The 22035-nt window shown below is 42.7% G+C and overlaps 1 protein-coding gene across 1 annotated transcript in view; it reads right to left on the bottom strand.

Moving 5' to 3' along the window:
* Nucleotides 1–22035, bottom strand: part of SORCS3 (sortilin related VPS10 domain containing receptor 3) — a 587799-nt gene that overhangs the window by 39305 nt on the left and 526459 nt on the right. The window contains exons 15-16 of the mRNA XM_022568819.3: nt 7452–7569; nt 6310–6443 (exon numbers count right to left, since the gene is read on the bottom strand). Coding sequence (XP_022424527.1) covers nt 6310–6443; nt 7452–7569 — 252 coding nt within the window. The remainder of the gene's footprint in view (nt 1–6309; nt 6444–7451; nt 7570–22035) is intronic.

The raw sequence follows: 22035 nt of genomic DNA, 5'->3' as shown, positions 1-22035 counted from the left end.
ATCTGGCCATACCCCTCTATTCATCAACAACCTTCACATATCTGCTTTCTTGGATGTGCTGCCCATTTTCCTCATACTTATTCAGCAGCAAGTCTATACAGCTCCATCACCACTTCCTGCAGGAAGCCTTCCATCATTACTCCAGTCCTCAGTGATCTCTTTGCTCTGACCATTCCTAGCACTTGCAGGTAGGACGAGTGCTGTCCCACAGAACTTTCTGTGATAATGGAAATGTTTTACATCTATGCTATCCAATATGGTAGCCACTTGCCACATGTGACTTTTGAGCACCCAAAACGTGGCTAGTGGAACTGAAGAAATGAATGTTTCATTGTATTTAATTTTTTTTTAATTTTTGAATTTAATTGAATTTTTTATACAGCAGGTCCTTATGAGTCATCCATTTTATACACATCAGTGTATACATGTCAATCCCAATCGCCCAATTCTTCATCCCCCCCCACCGCTTTCCCCCCTTGGTGTCTATATGTTTGTTATCTACATTTGTGTCTCAATTTCTGCCCTGCAAACCGGTTCATCTGTACCATTTTCCTAGGTTCCACATATATGCGCTAACATACGATATTTGTTTTTCTCTTTCTGACTTACTTCACTCTGTATGACAGTCTCTAGATGCATCCACGTCTCTACAAATGACCCAATTTCGTTCCTTTTTATGGCTGAGGAATATTCCATTGTACATATGTACCACATCTTCTTTATCCATTCATCTGTCGATGGGCTCATTGTATTTAATTTTAATGCAAATAACCACATGTGGCTAGTGGTTACTATACTGTACAGCACAGGTCTGGATCATGAAATTCAGCACCCAATTATACTCTATTTCCTGTCATCCCTCCTTTGCATCCAATACCTCTGGCTAATACATCTTCGATTTTTCTACAATGCCTAGTCTATAGAAAAAATATGCTTGATTGAGCCCTATATGCAGAATACTAAAGGTTGACTAGATTTCAGACGTGCCTGAATTTATGTACTACGGCACCCCAAATCTCTTCCCCTCGTTCTACACTGCCACTTGATAAACTCGCTCTGTGGATCTGGAGCCATACTGGACATGGAAGGTAAACACTAAGACATACTGAGACTTTGGGAATTCCCTGGTGGTCCAGTAGTTAGGACTCCATGCTTTCACTGCCAAGGGCCTGAGTTCAATACCTGGTTGGGGAACTAAGATCCTACAAGCTGCGAGGTGTGGACAAAAAAAAAAAAAAAAGACATACTGAGACTTGAGACTCTGAAGTAGCATATTATTATTTTGAATGAGTTACACTTAACCTCTCTTGTCTCGATTTCTTCATTTATAAAATGCCTATGATAACAGACTCTCCTTCCAAGAGCTGGTTGGGAAGATTAAGTAAGTTAATCCATCTAAAAAACTTGGCACATAGCAGGTGCTCAGCAAAATTACCGCTGTGTGAGTGGTTGGATGAAGGAGTAAGAAAGAGAATAATTTGGCATAATCTCTGGTCCAACTTGGTTTCTCACTGAACAAATGCATTTGGACCTCCCAGGGGGCAAGTACTTCCTAGGAACCCTCATAGGACTTCAGAGCAGCTCCCTTTTCTGGCTACCCAGTAGTTTCTGACAAATTTGCTTCTCATGGAGGATTTGCTCCTAGCCCCTCACCAGTGCCATGATGGAGGTTGCTACAGAGAGGCTCTGTACAGTAAACATAAGGCTGGGGGATTTATGAGGACTTTAAGTAGAAACATCAATATTTATGTAAAATTCATACTTGTTACTGACACCCGCTCTGGATGGAAAGGTGAAAGTTGCGAAATTCAATGGTGCTCTACAAGTAAAGGCATCTGAGAATCTATAAAGTCTTCCTTCTTAAGCAGAACGATACGGGCAGAAAATTCCTCTGTGAACCCAGGCTGCACTCCTTAACTTTTCCACCGGAATCAACGCATTTAATCCATCCTCCCCAGTCTCTACTCCCTGCTGTCTCTGAGACTTAAAAGTTGCCTGGACCAATCCAATGAACATGACCTGATTTGGCTTAGGGAAACAACTAGGTGGAATATGAATGGTTATCGCTTATACTAACCAAGCTGGGGTCTTCAGATTCCTTAGCTAACACTTCCTGGTAGGAAGGAACATTGAGAAGGAGACAGGGCTATGAAACTGTTGCCATACACGGATTTTTCAGCGTGAGCATTAAAGACAAACAAACAAACAATATTTGAGGGGAAAACTGTAATTTTTTTCCTTTTTTCTTTTTTTTTGCGGTACGCGGGCCTCTCACTGTTGTGGCCTCTCCCGTTGCAGAGCACAGGCTCCGGACGTGCAGGACCAGCGGCCATGGCTCACGGGCCCAGCCGCTCTGCGGTATGTGGGATCTTCCCGGACCGGGGCACGAACCCGCGTCTGCTACATCGGCAGGCAGACTCTCAACCACTGCGCCACCAGGGAAACCTGAAAAACTGTCTTTTTAACTGATACCTATGCTTATTGAAGTTGACTTAAAAATAAAACAAAGAAAAAAATTTTAAACACTCAGTCCCATTGTCCATGAAAACCACCATAACAACAACAAAAAATCTCAGGAATTTCAGAATCAAACTCTCTCTGCCATACTCAGAAGTAGTGCAAAAATACTTTTAGGTCACACGATTCTTCTGCTTTTGTTCTCAGATTATGACTACTAACCCAGCTTCAAGTCCTGTGTGTTTGTTAGTCCTAACTCAGACACAAGTGGTTCTATCTTCTTTTAAATATGAGGTATGATTGGCTACAGAGAGCCAAACATACCATGTCTTATATATCTCCCCTCAAAATTCTATAAAGTCCTCTTGTACACCATACACCTATGACATTCCTAGTACCAATGGCCAAAACTACTTTATTTGGCATTGGTTTAGAGTTAATGGAACATTCTATATTAAACCTCATCACCAGCAGTTAACTTAGATCATTTGAGGATGAGATCATTTTAGAATAAGCAAACTTGGGGACCCTATTTCTTCTGAAAAATAAAGTGTATCTAAAATAACAAAGATTTGTTTGATTTCTTGAGAAATGGCATGATATAGAGAAGAGATTGTGAAATTTAGCTAGACTTACATTTCATCCTCACCTCTTCCTCTCACTGCTAATGTGATTTCGGTCAAGTAACTTACATTCCAGATGCTAATTTTCTTCTCACTAAAATGTCATAGTAATGATACTGACATTACAGGGTGTTGGGTCCAGGTGGTACCTCTACCAATGCAAGTGTGAGAACCATAGAATACTTTGCAAGGGCTTCTCCCTCCACTTCTTTACTTATAGATGCATTCTGACAGCAGTTTTCCAAAGACAGGTTCAGAAATAGTTTAAGCAAAGCCATCGCCATTGAAATAAATGGATAACACCCAAAGGTTCAACTTTGAAGACAGTGCTTATTTGGATGTATAAGCTCTGATTTACTTGCTAACAATACCATGGGGACCACTTAACCCTGGGGCTCAAGATTAACAACAACTGCAGCATCAAAAGCTGTGTATACCATTAGGATAAATTCCTTATTCACATTAACGATGTATGTGAATTCATTTATTCCTCCCTAGGACCCAATGAGATACATGTTATATATTTGTATTTAATAGCCTAGGAGGTGAAGTCATAGATATTAAGTAAATTTCCCAAGGTCAAAAATTGAATATCAGAGCTGGGGTTTTTTCCCAGACTAGTAAATGTTAATGTAATTGCTGAAGAAAAAAATATTTACATTACGATTCCTACTCTTTCTCAATTGTAAGGCTTCCCAACAATGGGTGAGGGTCTAGTACAGTTCAGAGAGACACAGGAGAAAATGTAGCACGACATATGCAAAGACGATGCACCTCTATGGAGTCAGTCTGCGGAAGGACACAAGGAAGCCTGATATTCAGATTCTGCACATTCAGGTTGACATCAATATGTCATGTGCCATAATTCTGAGTGGCCTACTGTATCACTGCTATGACTATTTTTCTGGATTGTGGTTAATGATTAAAAATTATTCTTCCCAATTGTGAAAATATCCTTTGTTTCCAAAGGGTCAAACATGCTACAGATAGGACCCTGTCATTTAAATTCAATTCCATTTAGCACATCCCATTTGGACGATTCTTGCTGAAGTCCAGCTTTTCAAGGCATGAGTTCAGGGATGAAGAGCAGGTAGGGGGCAGTCATGGTAAACAAGTGGGCTTGCTGTTACCAGTTACAGTCTTAGTAGAAAGTGGGAAATGGAAGATGGCTTACAGAGCAAATCAAGAAACAGGCTGGATGAAATGAGGATGGAGGGGGTGAGGCTTCTGGGCAGGGCAGCTGTTCTGTACCCATTTGGACTTATTTCTGTTATTAGACACCAGATAAGCCCTAATGCAGCTCTGTCATTGTCCTGCCCCTTCCATGTCTACAGGCTGACACCCGAGCCCTTAGCTTTGGAATGGGTGATGAAAATATCTCAAATGAAGTTCAGTTTTTGACTGTGACACAGAGGAAGAATTCATCTAACTGGAATCAGCCTGGGATGACTCTGTGATCACCGATGGGATCACCCATTCCCAGGTTTGGGAAGGTTTTTGACTCTCCTAAAAGAAACAACCTTCAGGGCTTCCCTGGTGGCGCAGTGGTTGAGAGTCCACCTGCCGATGCAGAGGACACAGGTTTGTGCCCCGGTCCGGGAAGATCCCACATGCTGTGGAGCGGCTGGGCCCGTGAGCCATGGCCATTGAGCCTGCGCGTCCAGAGCCTGTGCTCCACAACGGGAGAGGCCACAACAGTGAGAGGCCCGCGTACCGCAAAAAAAAAAAAAAAAAAAAAAGAAACAACATTCAGAAACATCATATGACAGTTTAATGCTTACTTTGGGCTAGGCATGGAGGATGCAACAATAAGGAATGTCCAAAATTCCTGCACTCACACACTTCCATTCTACTGGGGAAAGATGGGCAATAACAAAGAAATCAAAAAACACAATCTCTCTATTTGTGATTAATACTAAGATGACAATTAAACAGGGTGATGTCCCAGAGAGTGCCAGGGTGTAGGTGAGATTAGATGGTCTCAGAAGGCATTTCTGAGGAGCTGCTACTTTTGCTGAGGCACGAGTGATCTAAAGTTGCCAGCCATGCTGAGATGTGGAAGAAATCCTTGTACCTGCTGTTTCCTTTGCTAGGAATGAGTCTGGGTTAATCAAAGTGTAGGAGATAGCAGTGTGGCTGCAAAATGGTGAATGAGGGGAGAACAGTAAGAAGTTAAGGAACAATGGCAACGGGTCAGTCATCTACAGTGGAGCAAAGGAAGAAGATTAGATTATATTTTAAGGAAGAAGGGGAGCCATTGGAGCGCTTCAAGTATAGGACTGATAAGATCTGACTTGGGTTTTTAAAATACAATTTTGGATAGATTTCAGGGTGACCAGAGCGGAAGCAGAGAGTGACTTAGTAAACTGCTGGAGTGATCCAGATTGCAGTGGTCACGGGTAGAGGTGCTTTGAGTTAGAACGTGTTTTGGAAATAGAGACTTTCAAGGACTTGTGGATGGCCTGGACCTGAGGGTAAGGGGAAAAATCAAGCTCTCCTGGGATTTTGACTTAAGCAACCGGGTGGATATCAGTGTGTTTTATTGAATTTGGAAAAACTGGTCTGGGATGGGGGGGGGTGGCTTAAGAAAAGTTGAAAAACTGCTTCCACTAGTGGGTGTTCGGGAAGAATTCTGCTTGGCCACACCAAGTTTGTAATCCCTATTAGCAATTCAAGGGAAGATGGATGCTGAGTAAATAGATGGACACAAATGTCCCCATCCAAGAGGAGAGACAGGCCAGAGATGGAGGTAAATATTTGGAAATTTGTGAGTCATTAGCTAATAGGTGAGAGTCAAAGTCATTCTTTGTGGTTGTCATTAGAGGGATGAAAAAAAGAAATGATGATAAGAGAGCTCATTTGGAAGAGCATAATTCTAGCTAACGTTTCTGGAGGTAACTGCCCAAGGTGGCAGCTCTCTGAGCTCTCTGTGCCCAGCCCCACCTCTCTGGGACTTTCCAGGACAGATGCTAACTGAAGATGGGAAGAAGTCCCCTTGGACATGCTGCTCTGATAGAACAGTGATCTTCCCTGTGAAATCGCCTCCTCCTGTCCTCCTTCCAGGGATGCAGACATCCCATCTGGCCAGGAACTGGGGCAGCGAGGCCCATAGGCCAGCAGACACACCTATCTCTTAGTCATGCCTTCCTCCCCAGCTTCATCTTCACCCTCATCCCCCCAACCAGTAAATGTCTAGCTGGAATTGGCAATGAGATGCCCAGGGACTCACCATTCAAAGTCCCAGTCGGCACAGATACAGGGTTCTGAGACCACCGTCCCTGAGGAGTCTTGGCCCAGGGCACACTGAGCTCCTGGCTTGCGTTTCTTGAATATTTTCCTTTCTCCCATGATGCAAGGCTCCCCCTTAGGAAGGAAATCCATAGTGAGAGAGGCAGAAAAACACAGAGATGGTGAAATAAACCAGCGTTAGCCTCTTCATTCTCTTTTCGTCACTCTATGTAGAAATCTCCCTCCCAGGAACCATTCAGGAGTTTCCAAGATTAAAAGGTTTATCTTTTACTACCCCGCAAGAGGAACACTATGGGAGGCTGGCCTATCACTGTCCCTCCACCCAACCTAGCCAGTGATGGCTGCTTCGCCTTGTTTCTTCTCCACCTCCACAGAGAATGCAAACACTCCAGGTCATCCTCACAGACCACCCGGCAATTGCCCGAATGGCGTCAGCAGAAACTCCAGCGGAAAAGAACCCACTTCTGGCATATTTTTCACATCATCTTCAGAGTAAAATTGAAGTGGACCCAGTAAGTTCCCTCCCTATGATAAACCACTGTGTCCAAGTCCTTATTCCTAGTCAAGGGCACAGAGAGGAGGATAACAATTTGTTGGTACAAATTATAAGGACCCAATAGTCCTGAAGAAAAAAGAAGTCTGCCTACGTTGCATAGCACTAAATACCTGCCTTGCTAGAGCCCCTCACCTCCGCCTCTCACCCCTTCTCTGTGGTCCTGTCCACAGCGCTCCTGGGTCCTGACTTCAGGCTGGTCTGAGAAATGCTCTCATGCTTCCCAGTAAGAGGTGAGATGATCACATCGTTGGTGGGGTCTCCTAGTTTTCTGGGCTTATTTCCACATGGGCAGCACTAAAATCCCAGGTTACCATTATCACCACTTCCCCAGGCTGCTCGGTGATTTCAACGAGTAGATCAGGATTCCAGGGTGCAAAAGGGTCCCAAAATATCACCTGCCCCTGCTAGACCTGGGTGTGTGGGTTCCAATCCCTCCCCCGAAACCCACCGTTATCCCCAGATGGCCCACGACTTTCCTCCTGCAAACAGGAAGGTCCGATAGGACCAAACAGGGCTTGCAGTGGCCCCTCTTCCTAGGAGACAGGACCACCTGCCCTGCACCGTACCTGATTGAGCAGGCGCCAGGTCTCATAATCCTCTTTGCTGCAGTGCCGGCTGAAGATAGATTTGTAGTCCACCTTCACCAACTGCCATTCCGAGTGGAGGCTGAAGTGGCCAAAAACTCTAAGTGTTCAGGGGACAAATGAGAAAGGCAAGCAGATAAAGCCCCATAGTCAGTCACAGCGTCTAGTCTAGTGCACCAAGACTGGAGGGAGAGAGGGCTGAACTGCAGCCTGGACTTTAATGATTCTTCTAAAGCCAGGTCTGTGAAGGCTACTGAGGGGAAGTCCACGGACCACACAACTACAGCCAATTGACAAGGTATTCACTGTGGGTGTAAAACCAACTTTTTTTTTTTTTTTTTTTTTGCAAAAGTAATATATGTGCTTTACAGGAAGCCTTTCAAATACAGAAAGGTATGGTGAAGGAAAAATCTTCCCCAATCATCTACAATCCTCTCCACAGGTAGACCTGCTCCTCGTATTTTCACATCTAGTCTTCTTCTCAAAGCAAGCACTACTGTTATAGCTACTGATGTCCACAGGCAGGGACTCAGTTTTCTCATCTGTAAAGTAAATTGTACGTGTGTATGTTGGGAGGGGTGGGTGTGGATTAGCTAATCTAAAGTATGACCTTGCCAATTCCAATATTCTGACTGAATCTAAGTGTGTTTTAGTTGAAATTCTCATTGCTTAATTCATGTGAATACCACCCTCTTTCCCCCTGCCCTGAAAAATCAGTCGTCTCATAAAAGGAACTCATATTTACGTATCGCAAAGAAGCACACTTTCTGCGCGACTTAATCAATACTGACCTTTTCAAAGTCCAGCAGTTGATAGCCCTATAAACATGAATGATCAATCATTTCTAGAAAAATAGAAAAAAAGACTGATCATCCATACTCCACTCAGGTGGCATGTCTTGTAATTACAATGCAAGGCATCTATCAGAGTGATGTAAAGGGGAGACCAGTCATGCCGGGAACCAAAACCCACTGAAGTCTTTCAAGGAATCGGACGGCTTCCATTCCAGCAAGAATTAATCATGCTCACAGCCCTGGATTCTCCTCTTCCCAAGTTCAAATATCCTCATAGTGACACCTAAGAGACTAACTCTCCTCAAGGTACATTTTCTTCTTCTATCTGAAAGATGAGGATGCTTTGGGAGGGGTGGAGCTAATTAAAATTGTGAAATGGAGAAAGAATTGTTTTGTAGATCACACAACTTAAAATACACCTTAGGAAATGATTTTTAATGTCCTATCATTTACTCGTTAAATAAAGCTTTTTAGAGCTTTGACTGAAAAAATAAAAAAGATTAAACAGACTTTGAGGGAGTGACTGTGGTTCCCTCCTTTAGTAAAATCATATGATCTTTGCATGCACCTTACCTCAGCCCTGAGTAGTAGGAACCAAGAGGCTAGAATACCCTGGACTGTGTGGCCAGTACTGCGTGGGATACCTGCCCTGACGTTCTCTCCGTTCTATTGCATTCTTGCTATGTTCATTGGTCTCCAAATCCAATACATCCATGCCAGGTCTACGCTAAGGTATTTCTCCCATTTAGTTCTGATTCAGTTCACGGAAAGGTCATGAGTCAGTCAACTTTTAATCTTTAACAAAACAGTTATCTCATAAAAAGTTTCTATTTAAGAGAGGAGAATAAGGTTAAAAGCTCATCAAGAAAAAATAGTGGGAGAAACCTTGATAAATGTCTTCTTCCCTCTCTATCCAGCCTATCCAAATCCTCCCACATTCGAATGTTACCTCCTCTAGAAAGTCTTCCCTGATTGGAGTACTCTGGGTAGCAGGATATTAGTGATGCTAAACAAAAAAACAAAACGCTCTACCTACTCCAAACAGTTTACAGTTATTTTATAGATCACAAAATACATCATGTCAGATGAATCCCATTCCTTTCTATGAAAGGATTACTAGGCAAACAGAAGAAGGAAATATGAGGTACATGATTTACCCAGATATCAACAAGGCATCTGATGGTCTGCTGTAGCAGTCTTGAAGAAAAGATGAAAAAACATGAGCCAGGTGCTAGTAAAATTATGTGGCTGAACAGTACCTAATTAAGGCATTAAAATCAACCAGGAGGGAGGGGTGAGTAGTCAGCTGCAAGGTTCTGCTGTCGGCTCTTTCTCGTTCATCATTTTTATTAATGACTTGACAACATGAAAATAATGGTCATCATTGGAATTTGCATTTTCTGATACACAAAGCTGGAAGAAACAGTCAATATGCTTGATGGCAGAATCAGGACCCAAAAAGGTCTTGACAGACTGAAGAGACAGGCTGAATTTAATAATATAGGACATAACAGGGAAGAGTATCAGGTCCCCCCCTGGCAACTACATAAGTACTGGATAAAAGAAATGGGGCTTGGTGCAGCTCAGGATACATAATAATAATTAACGATGATGATGCAGCTTAAGAATTTTTGTATACAATGTAATTAATATAAGTAAACACTTCAGAGAGACCAGAAATACTTAAGGTAATCTTAGAATGCATTAATGAATGCAGAATTTTGTATATTCTCTAGAACAAAAGAGGAAATATCCTGGTCTGTTTTACATTAACTACGTAACAAAGGAGAATTGTACTTAGTGTTGGATGTCACCATTCAAGAAGGATATATGTGAGTAGTACATGTAGGGGCTTTGGTGGTGGTAGTGGAGTTTGAATCTCCTGAAATTTGCAATAAAATATGCATTTACTGGCCTGTGTGTATTTACCTATGGAGACATTACGTATCTTTTTATCAGATTTTCAAAAGGGTTCACAGTTCCCAAAGTTTAAGGACCACTGAAAAAGAGAGGAATTCAGATGATGTACTGGATGAAATAGTGGCTCTCCAAAGAGACATGACCATGTTCCATTCCCTGTAACCTGTGAATGTGACCTTATTTGGAAAAAGGTCTTTGAAGTTGTGAGTTAAGGATCTGAAGATAAAGTCATCCTGGCCCTAAGTCCAATGAAAAGTATCCTTATAAGAGATACAAAGAAGAGAGACATACAGAGAGGAGAAGGCTATGTGAAGACAGAGGCAAAGCTGAGTTATGCAGAACAAGCCAAGGAACACCTGGAGCCATCAGAAGATGGAACAAGCATGGAACGAATTCTCCTTTAGTGCACTAGAGGGAGCGTGGTCCTGCTGCCACCTTGACCTTGGACTCTGGCCTCTAGAACTATGAGAGAATAAATTTCTGTTTTTTCAGCCACCCAGTTTGTGGTAATTTGTTACAGGAGGCACAAGAAATAATACAAATGGCGATATGATTTGAGACCACTTTTCATCTACCAATCCAAGCAAGGAGTGGTATAAAACTATGGCTGGTTAACCTGGGGATGACTTAGGAAGGGGCAGTGGAGGGAAGACCAATAAATGGGCACTCCAGGGAGATCTCTTGAGTATTAAAAAATAACAAAAAATAAAAGTGTAAAAGTTTACAAAATGTGAGAGATCTTTCTAATAGACAAAGTTGCCCACACAGGAAAGGAACGGCTCAGGAGTTAGTAAGCAGAGAACTTCAAGCTCAGGCTTAACCATTTCCCAGGGCTGATGTTAAAGAGGATGCTGGCATCACCCAAGTATGTGTGGTCTAACTGACCCTGAGCCTCTAAGGATGTCCATGTCGTTGGCCTTCCCGGCTTTTAGGGATATCTGTTTCTGATCTGAGGGCTCATTTCAGAACTGAACATAAAATAGAGGCTCATTCAGAACTTGTGGACTAACTTAGATTCTTCTCTTCTACAGTTCCCGCAGGTGCATTCCTTTCACCAGTATTTCTTTGGCTTCTAACCCAAATTTCCTTACACCATGTTTTCCAGGTCCTTCCCCAAGCTGTAAACTGATACACTGATATTTCCACTCAGGGGTTGGCTAGTATGCTCTCCCGTGGGGTCATTTTCCTGAGCCAGATGAAAAATTTTAAACATTTAATGTTAGGATTATGAGCTCTGTTCATTTTCTCACTGGATCCCAACTGAAATTCGTAGGGTAAAACCCCTTAGTAACTTTCAGACATTGAAGTACTCCCGTCTCTCCATCCACTCTCAGTTCATGGTGGGCCCCCTCCTATAGGGCATAAGTGACTCTGATGCAGGGTCTCTCTTTTGCAAAGATCTGGCTTCCCTAATTCTGTTCAATACTGGATTCATTCACTGCTCTTCTGATTGGAGCTCATGGAAGAAGAAGAAATGACAGAAACACAGCAAACTAAGTCGGAGATACAATAAGGACTAACTTAATTTCAAGCATTTCTCATCCCTTTTCATAACTACCCTTAGAACAGATGTTAAATTCACAACAGGATCTGCAGAAGTGAGAACCCTGCAGAGGAAGTCAGAGGGATTAGAAACCACATCCATCACTTTGAGGTGATAAACACTGACTAGATCCACCTGGTCCTGGATTGGAGCAAGAGAAAACCTAGACTGTTTCTAAATAATAATACAAGAAATCAACTTCCCAGATACAAGCCTCTCATCTCCTGGAAATGTTCCTCTAAGCTTATCACCAGTAAAGCAGGGGCAGCATATTCGTCCCACCTGTGGTAACATTTTGGGAAACAAAGTGACTCATAAACGAAGTGAATACAAAAACTCAAGATGGCTAGGGTGGAGGAACCAAAGATGTGGAACATCTCCAAAAGGATAATGTAATTCCCAAAACAGGTACTACTTCTTTTAGAAGGTCTTCTGTGACTGTTCCAATAATACTGAGCTCTCGTTCCTCAGAAACTCAAATGGTCCCGTTATCTCTAGACTAGAGGATCTCCACTGTCTGCATCAGAATCAACTAGAGAGCCTGTTAAATATAGATTGTCCCACACCCAGGCCTTCTAACGAGCAGTGTTGGCTGCCTGATCATTGCATATCTAATAACTCCCCAGGTGATGTTGATGTTGTTGTCTCCAGGACCACCTGTTAAGAAACACTGCTCTAGACCACTTATCCAGAATTTAATTTTCTTGTATTTTTGGTCAAATTTGTAGCAACCAATTAGAAAGCTTTGTAAGGCTGGGAATGTTCTTATACTTCTTTGGACCACATAAAGCTTTTCAACAATAGTTGCTTGACAAAGAATGGCTGATTACTGAGCACCAACGGAACAAGGCAATTTGAGAGGGTGGCTTCATTTTCAAGTCTTTGGCAAAAAAGCTAATTTCTAGTGTGTTCAAATTCACTGTCATCCACAGTCCCACTTCCTTGCAATTACCAAGATAAACTATTTTGACCTCCTTCTTCAGAAATGTATCCCCAGTCCCCCTTCTTAACTCAAAGCATATTTTCATCAACATAATCAAAACCCCAAGATAATGTATGTGAAAATCTTGAAAACTCCCAATTGACAATAAATATTCATTACCATCGCCATCATTCTCATTGCTGGGACCCCCACAGACTCATACCCAAGGCCCTGCTCATCAAGAGGTTTTGATAGGGTTGGCTCAAAATTCCTTTTGCAAGGTAAATACTAACCTAAAATGCACGGGCTTTGTCCTTTGTGTGTGTGTGTGTGACATCTCCTATAGAGCCTTGCAGAAAGTAGACACCTTATACATAAATACATACGACTGTCTGGAAACAGGTAGCCTACCCTTTAGTTCCCCTGAAAAAGTTACTCCCCCCCACAGAACAAAATAAATGAATTCTCAGAGCCATTTTTCACAATATGGATTTTCAGGAAAAATCTATTAAAATTTATTACTTCTGTTTTTATTTTCCTTTTTCCCTTGTCACCTGGATTTTTTTTTCATGAGAGTTTTTGGCTCCACTCCAGATTCACCTTCTTATTGGGCTTTACAAACCTGAGACCATCTCTCTCTTTCTATTAAACTCCTCTGTTGCTATCTGTCTGCACTGCTGATGTGACTCTGGTCACAAAGTGTCCTCTTGTGTGGTTGTTTAACTTTGAACATACAGGTGGTCTGGGCACGGTGGCAAAAGTAGTAGGCAAGGAACTAGAAGACTTGTCTTTTCCTAGTCCTTGTCTGCCACTAAATTAGCTAGGTGACCTTGAGCAAATCACTTCATCTCTCAAGCTTTCAGCTTCCTCACAGAAGATAATTTTTTTTTTTTGCGGTACATGGGCCTCTCACTGTTGTGGCCTCTCCAACTGCGGAGCACAGGCTCCGGACGCGCAGGCTCAGCAGCCACGGCTCACGGGCCCAGCCGCTCCATGGCATGTGGGATCCTCCCGGACCGGGGCACGAACCCGTGTCCCCTGCATCGGCAGGCAGACTCTCAACCACTGCGCCACCAGGGAAGCCCACAGAAGATAATTTTTAAGCAGTGACACGCGTACTGGAAGGATGGGATGCAAAAATAATCTAGGTGGAACATGGCTCCTTAAAGACGATTTCCAAGAGTTTATGTTCTTTCAATCCCTATGTCTACCTCCAGGTAGACAAGCTATCTGTCTCCTGGTGACCCCATACACAAAGGATTTATCAATTAGAGTCATTCATCTTTGTCTCCACTGGCACTTCTTTCATATAACAGATGCTCAATAAATAGTTCTGGGTTGATTAATGGGTAGAATTAATCTATCAAAACCATCCACTTCTTCCAAAATTGGGGTAATAGCTCTATCTACCCTTATTTCTGGGCCAAAGAACATGGCTGAGTTGTGTGTCCTTTGAGGTTTAGGAGGACTAAAACAATCCAGGAGAAATAGCAGCAGTTTCTCTACCCCTTGTCATCACGGTCTGTGCTAGGATTCCCACAAACAACTGTGATTTGCTGGGACCCTAAATAACACACCTTCTCTAATCCACCATCCAGACCTGAGTAAACCTTGTGGGTAGGGAAGTGATTAATTTGAGGGAGGGAGGTGGTTTACAAAAATAAAAGACTTCCTTAGAATTCCATCCACACAGAGGGATAGCTACTCATTAATTAAATGATTTCAAAGGGGATCTTCGTATATAATTGCTATAATTTAGGTGGAAACAATGCCACACTAAATGTAATTAGAGGAGCAGGCTACGTACAGATGTTTTCGTCTTTACAGGAGAGCAACTCTGGGTTACCTGATTCTCCCCTGCATAGTAACCTGGTTCTTTTTTTGACCTCCAAATACACCAACTTTTATATACAGTTATAAAAGCTGAAAGAAGTTTCAAGGAGACAGTGGTTGACCACAATCTTTCCGCGAGGAAAAGAACAAGAATTCATCACTAGGAAACCACTGGAAGTATGCAAAAGATATAACCAATAGTGCGTGGGGAGTTAGATTAGCAGGATGTCACTGCAGACTGACCTTTGAGGGAACATCTGGTGGAACTCCACTAGGATAATACTATGTTGTCATCAAGCTGCCCCAGGCCCTCCCCCTTCCCTTATCCTCCTCAGTCACTCCAGCACCAGCACCTTGAGCTCCTGTAACCCCCAACTCTCCCATCTCTGCCTGCCTGAAGAAAACCTTAAGAAAGAGAACAAGGCCAGAGTTGACTCTGCCGGTTTCTCCCTGACTTTCCTCTTTCTGTTACTGCCTCAACTGAATTCTCAGACGTCAGGCTAGAAACCTCTGCATTAGCAGAGACTCAGCCCTCAGTATGCCTTCTCTCTTAACCTCTAGCCTGACACTCAATCCTTTTCTTACACTTCTACAAAATCTCTCACATTCACCAACTCCACTTTTATGCCACTCCTATGCCCTGATACTAATAATGGCCACCACTGATGGCCACCACTGATAGCATATGCTTATCAGGTGCCAGAGACTCTGCTGAATGTTCCCCGGCTATTATCATCCCGAATCCTGCACACAAGGCCTGAGAATCTTAGGTGTAGCCTTTTCAGGTGAGGAAACTGAGGCCCTAGGGCCGCGTTCAAAGTCAAGATTGAGCTAGGCTTCAAACTGACATTCATGTGAGGCCTCCTCTGCTGGGGATGCCTTTCCCAACATCTGATCTTGTCCAACTCCTACCCATTCTGCAAGTCTGAAGTCAAGTAATATGCAGTAATTCTTGGAAAGGGGGAAAGGAAAAGGAAATCTTTTCAAATCTAAGTATTTTGTAGTGACCATTTTGATTTCTCTTTTAAAAAACAAAACTAAGCAGATGAGGTGGGGTTTTTTAAATTTATTTTTCTTATCATTTAAAATTTTTCATTGAACAGAGAGAATATCATCTCAATGGTATCAGCTCTTTGGAATTAGTCCAGCCTTTGTATGTGACCCAGTATGTAGTCAATTTAAAAAATATATTAAATGTTTTTTCAGAAAACATATTCTCTATTTGTTGTGTGGAGGGTTGCATATATATTCTCTTAAATCAAGCTTGCAATAGTGTCATTCATATCCAAAACCACACTAACTTTTGGACTGCCTGGTCTGTTGGTTTCTATGTGAAGTTTATTAAACTATTCCCCTATAACATTTCAAATCTTCCATTTCTCCTTGAGTTTTTGTATTATGCAATCATTGCACTATACAGGTTTTGAGATTTTTCTATCTTCTTGATGGATTATTCTTTTGGGTTTTAATTTAAATGCTAACTTTTCTACTATGTGCTCTGTGATCTTTCTTCCTTCTCCACTCCTTTCCTTCTTCGGAAGAAAAAATGATCTCTTTCCTCTGAATTTTTGTAGCATTTTTCCCCTATGTTTTGAGTGTCACCCTTAGCGCAGTGAAAGGTTACGCAGTGAACAGTTCTTGGAGCCAGGAGTCCAATTTAGGCGGCTGCTGCTAATGTTATAACACAGTTCTCAGCACCGCTTTCAACAAGGCTCTCATATCCCCACTTAAGCATTTTGTGACTCATTAGCCATCATTTGACTGCACAGTTTGGCACAGAGGTATGGGCACGGAGCGGGGGGGGCGGTCCCTTAGGCTGCTTGCATAGAAGGCAGAAAACACGATGAGATATATAAAACTGAAAGCACAGCTGGAGGAAGTAAGAAAAGAGAAATAGGCAGAGAAGATGTTACCTAGAGAGCTCCAATTATGGCCCAATTTGTCTCAAGGTCTAAAGCACTTACTATGTGGAGAATGATATACTTGAACCTGAACTATGACAATCTTCATTGGCTTGGCCTCTAGTTGGGAGTTCCTGGGCCGTGGAAAAGAGCAACAGAACTATTAAGTCTTAGTACTCAAGACTAAGGGTCCTTAGGGCTAAACCTTTGGCCCAACGCCTTCACCTGCTAGCTGGGGAAATCAAGCCCCAGGTAAAGTAGTGGTCTGCTCAAGAACACAAAGGACTAGAACCCAAGTCACCTGAACCCCAGTTTTTTCACCAACACTGACTGCTTTTCACGGGGATACCTTTGCAGCTTGCAGGTTGAGGCATGGTGCGCCACATGTGACAATAGTACCATGGGTAATTGCTGGAAGAAAGTGATCACATCCCAGGCTATGGTTAACCAGGGAAAGCTTCAGACAAGACCCACTTTCCACATTTTGCTGGCTTTTCCTTAAGGCTCCTGTGTCTAAAGAGAGCTCTGGGTTTTCCAAGCTCTAGCCTGCAACTCTGAAACTATAAATGTGTGCTACTAGGTTCTTCTAAGAGACGATTTTCTTTGATGTGCTAAGATCTGTCATTCCTCTGCACAGTCTAATGGGCAGAATGAGTCATCAGAATGACACAGACAATGATGTATTCTGGGTTCTAGGGAAATGAGCTCCCCTCCAGAGACAGCTTAGCTGCTCTCACCAAGCCCCTAAGGTGGGTGAAGGTCAGAGATACTAGGGTGACGGAATCTAAATTGGACTTCATGGATGGCCAGCAGGCTGGAGGGCAGGCACAGACCTTCAGTTCACAAATGAGGGGGACATCCCTCTGGGTACCAGGGAAGAGGGAGTCTCCCATTGGTCCAGGTGTTGCCTCCACATTGACATGTAGATAAACGTGCCCCAAATCAAAGGCTCTGCAATGACCCAGACTGGCTACTTGCAATTTCCCCTATCGACACATTGGATTTATTTCTCATTCTTCTAAGTAAACAATTAAACCAGCTGTGGATTCTGGTGAGTCACACACCATCTTCTCTGCCACCTCCGTCCAGGACTCAGAATTAGCCATTGCTAGGAAACCGCAAATCCCAACTCAATCCTTTTACTCCGCCTCAACTCCTTTCACTGGCTGGATGTCATTAATTTAAGAACAAATTATTAGAAACCTGAAAAACAGTTCTGAAATACCTGCAGATTTATGATGAAGTCATTTCACAAAAGGTCACAGGCAACCCTGCTATAATTAAATCTTTCATTAATTTTAAAAATACGCAATAACTTACGAATGCAGCATAAATTAACCAGATGACCTTGAAAAGATTATTTAGAGCACTGCTTCATCAGAAGCCACTATCTAGCAATTTCCTGAATTTTTATTTTATGAGTGGGATTTGTCTTTTTCCATTCTTGTCTTTGATTGGGTTCTAGTAGCCTGCTTATTTGAAATGATTTAGTATTAATTTACTCAGAGCATTAGTCAGCACTGGGGAGTGATGGTGGGTAGTTATGACTCTCCCTTCCTCTAGGTCGTGACCTCAAAGGTAGAGTAAATGTGACCCACACAATCATCTACACATACCTAAATGCAGCCTCTACTCTTTTGTTATCTGGAAGCTGCTTTTTATTTCATGAGTAAATTTTTATAAATGATTTCCCTTTTCTCTTTATAAAAAGAATGCATTCTCATAAAAAAACTGAAAACTAGGGCTTCCCTGGTGGTGCAGCGGTTGAGAGTCCGCCTGCCGATGCAGGGGACACGGGTTCGTGCCCCGGTCCGGGAAGATCCCACATGCCGTCGAGCGGCTGGGCCCGTGAGCCATGGCCGCTGAGCCTGCGCGTCCGGAGCCTGTGCCCCGCAACGGGAGAGGCCACAACGGTGAGAGGCCCACGTACCACAAAACAAAATTTTAAAAATAATAAATAAAAACTGAAAACTATAAATATCTATAGCTGAGAAAATAAAAACCCCACTGGAGGTAAACACTTTTAATATTTTGTGATATTCCCTTCCATTCACTGACAGTGTTCTTCTTTCTCAGACTAAGAGATAAGTAGTAATCAGAATCCACAGCCAGAGTTTAAATTTTTGGAAGTTACAGGTAACCCTGAAATCTTTCTCGCCTTGTCTGTCTCTCTCTCTCTCTCACAAACACACACACACACACACACACACACACACATACACACCACCACCACCACCACCACCATTAAAACTCAGTTGGATTATGGAAAAATATTCCATAAATATTAGAGCTGAAATAAACCTCATACAAAACTGACCTTTCTTCTGTAGGGTACAGAAGAGGCTGTAGAACATAGCAACTTCCCATCAGCAGAGACCTTGGCTATCCTGTATGTCTTAGCCCAGCTCCTGGAGCTCTTAGAACAATGCCTAACTTGTAGTGGGCACTCCATACATATTGTTGAATAAACAAATGATCAATGTTCTTGTAATAGCAACTTGACACATGTGGATTCCTGAGTCCTCCTTCAAGTGTTCCAACGGAGTTCAGCTCTCTCTGAAAGGCCTAGGCTCCCTTACACCTCCTTTGCCTCCATAGGCCCTTCCTCTCCACATCCAAGGAGGAAGCTGCTGAGGAGCGATTTCATATCAAAGCAGAAAGAGCAGTGTCCTGGAAAGGCCAGGCTTCGAGGCCAGCAGTAGCTGGTCTCCAGAAATTCAGGCCACGTCCTTGGCTTTCGGTGTGCATCCATGACACCTGACCGTTTTCCCATTAGGGTACAGAAGGGATTAGTAGTAAAGGAGGTCAGCGGCTGCAGGGGAATTGCACTGAGTGAAAGTGAGGCATGAACTAGACCTTAATAGAAATAGGCAGGGCATCAACAGCCAGGAGTCCTGCACGCAGAGCCTGTGTTAGTTACACGATATGATGTTGGGTGAGATGGTGAAAAGAGGCAGGGATTAAAAAAGGTTTGAAAATAAGTACCAGGAGAGAAGAAGGCAAGACTGAAAAAGAGACTAAAAGGCATTGGACCTGAAGAGGCAAAAGAAAGCAAGCTGATTTTTAAATGCACGGAAAGAAATCATTCAGTGTCCAAACAACTTTGACTCTTTTCTCAAAACTTAATAAGCTCCTTCAACGGGTTTGAAAGTTTAAAGTACACAACAATGGGAGTGTGGTCTGTGAACCTGTGAAAGATGAGGCAGGAGTTGGGTGATGAAGGAGAACCTAAGAGATGGAAACAAGAGGGAGAAGATGGATGTTCAAGATGGGATCTGAGAGAGGAGGAAATATCTGGGAGTCAAAAGAACTGTAAAAGAGCGGGGGAAGGACAGGCGCCTAGTTTTCCTCTGTCGTTATATTTCTCAGTCTCCTACTTTGTGTCAAATCCTGAACCAAGAGATAAAAAGAATCAGGAAAAAGATAAAATTCAGCCTCTTCTTTTAAATAGTTTTCAGTTCAGGCCAATAGTATTATTCACTCTCGATGTATCTGCTGAGCCCCAGTTACGCACAGGCCTCCATGTTCAGGGCTGCGGAGGGTGACAAATAAGACAGTTGCCAACCTCATGAATCCTTCAGACTAAAAAAGACCTCAACTGCATAAATGACCGATATGTAAAAGAGTTAGAACACAGTGCAAAAATAAAGGTGACAATGCCATTTCACCACGATCCAGCAATTCCATTTTTAGGTATGCAGCTCTAAGAACTTCTGTGTATGCATTTGGAGGCATATACAAAGATAGGACAATACTGTTTGTAATAGTGCAAAACTGGAAACAGGCTAGATGTCCATCGACAGGAGAATGGAGAAATAAGTTGTGCATATTCATGTCACGACATTATGCCACAGCATTATGTGTCTGGATCAGATGGATTTGCCCCAAGACAGATAATACTGAGTGACAGAAGCATGTAGAGGAATGACGGCATTTAGATAATTACACATTTAAAAATACACGAAGCAATACCACATATATTTCTATGGATAATTAAATATATCTGTGATCCAAACACTGAAGCTTAAGATAGGAATTTAATGAAAGAAAATAAGTAAGAGCTGGAGGAATTGTGGAGGGCTTCCTGAAGAGGTGTGACTTGTCTGTATGGTTAAAATAAGAAATGAGGAAACTTCCTAACTATTTCACATGATTTGTCTATTCAATATAGTCAGCACTCCATATCTGCCAGTTCCACATCCACAAATTCAATCAACCATGGAACAAAAACATTAAAAAAAAAATCCAGAAAGTTCCAAAAAGCAAAATTGAATTTGGCACACACTGGCAACCATTTACATAGCCTTTACACTGTTAAGTATTATAAGTAATCTAGAGATGATTTAAAGTATGTGGAAGGATGTTCAAAGTTTATATACAAATACTGTGCAATTTTATATAAATGACTTGAGCATCCATGAATTTTGGTATCCACAGGGGAGCAGGGCGTTTCCTGGAACCAATCCCCAGCGGATACCACGGACATCTATAAGACAGTGCAACTGAAGTAGTTTATGGATATGGATAAGTAGCACGGACAGTAGTTTGTGGAGAGTTTCTAAGTTTGTAGACATTGTGTCAACAATTCAAACGGTATTTATAACACAGCCACAAAAGATTAAACTCCATGTACCCTCTTGTTCAGAGTCAACAAACTATAGCCAGTGGGACAAATCTGGCCCAAGGCCTCTTTTGGATGGCCTACAAGCTAACGATGGTGTTTACATTTTCAATGGTTGGGGGGAAGTGAATGAAGGAACATATTTTATACCATGTGAAAATTGTATGAAATTCGCATTTCAGTGTCCATAAGTGAAGTTTCATTGGAACACACTAATGTCCACTCATTACATGTTGTCTATGGCTGCTTTCACACTAGATCAGGAGGGGCAAGTAGCTGCAGCAAAGACCCTGCAGCCAGCAAAGTCTAAAAATCTTTACAGAGACAGTCTGCTGACCCCTGCCCTAGCTGGCCAAAATTCTTCCCTGAAGGTGGCCCGTTTCTTGATCATTAGACTCTGGAGACTGCAAACATCTCGAATGTCACTCAGTGGAGGTTATTTCACTTAATTCTCACATTCACACGAGGAACCCCAAGCTCAGAGGGAAGGTAAGACCTCTAAGGTCACAGGGATACTAAGTGGCAGTCAGAGCACTGTCCCTGGACTGTGGACCTCCAAGACCTATGTTCTCAGCCATCACCCCATCCCACACAGCAATCCATGGGTCAAAATAAGCCTTTTCTTCCCAGCCTACTGCCAGCTGCCAGTACCTCCCAATATCATCCAAGCCCCCTATGTAGGCATGCATTCTGCTTTTGTGTTCCTTGGCCCCAACTCAGCGGGCCTCTGAATGGGATGGCAAGTCTGGTGACAACCTGAAGGACGTGAATCCAGCAGCCAGCCTGAGAGGCGATGATCTGGGAGTTTCACTGGATTTGCTGATTACTCGAATGACTTACTCTGGGCAAAGTAAAATCAGACTCTTCTGGCAAACAACAGAAAATTGAAAAACAGATCAATGGAAGCAGCACTGCTTCATTTCCAATGACTTTATCGGATGTAGTTACTAGAGGCTAAACAATGTATTTAAGCTCAGGGCTAGGTCTCTGTGTTGCTCCAGGGCTATATTTGAGAGCATGTCCACGGCTAAG

Source organism: Delphinapterus leucas, chromosome 16 (assembly GCF_059928025.1).
Source record: "Delphinapterus leucas isolate spDelLeu-1000000601 "Yukka" chromosome 16, BTC_Dleu_Yukka2, whole genome shotgun sequence".
In the NCBI taxonomy this organism is placed as follows: Eukaryota; Metazoa; Chordata; class Mammalia; order Artiodactyla; family Monodontidae; genus Delphinapterus; species Delphinapterus leucas.
Note: the sequence above shows the minus strand (reverse complement) of the source record. Positions and strands in the feature narration are given on the sequence as shown.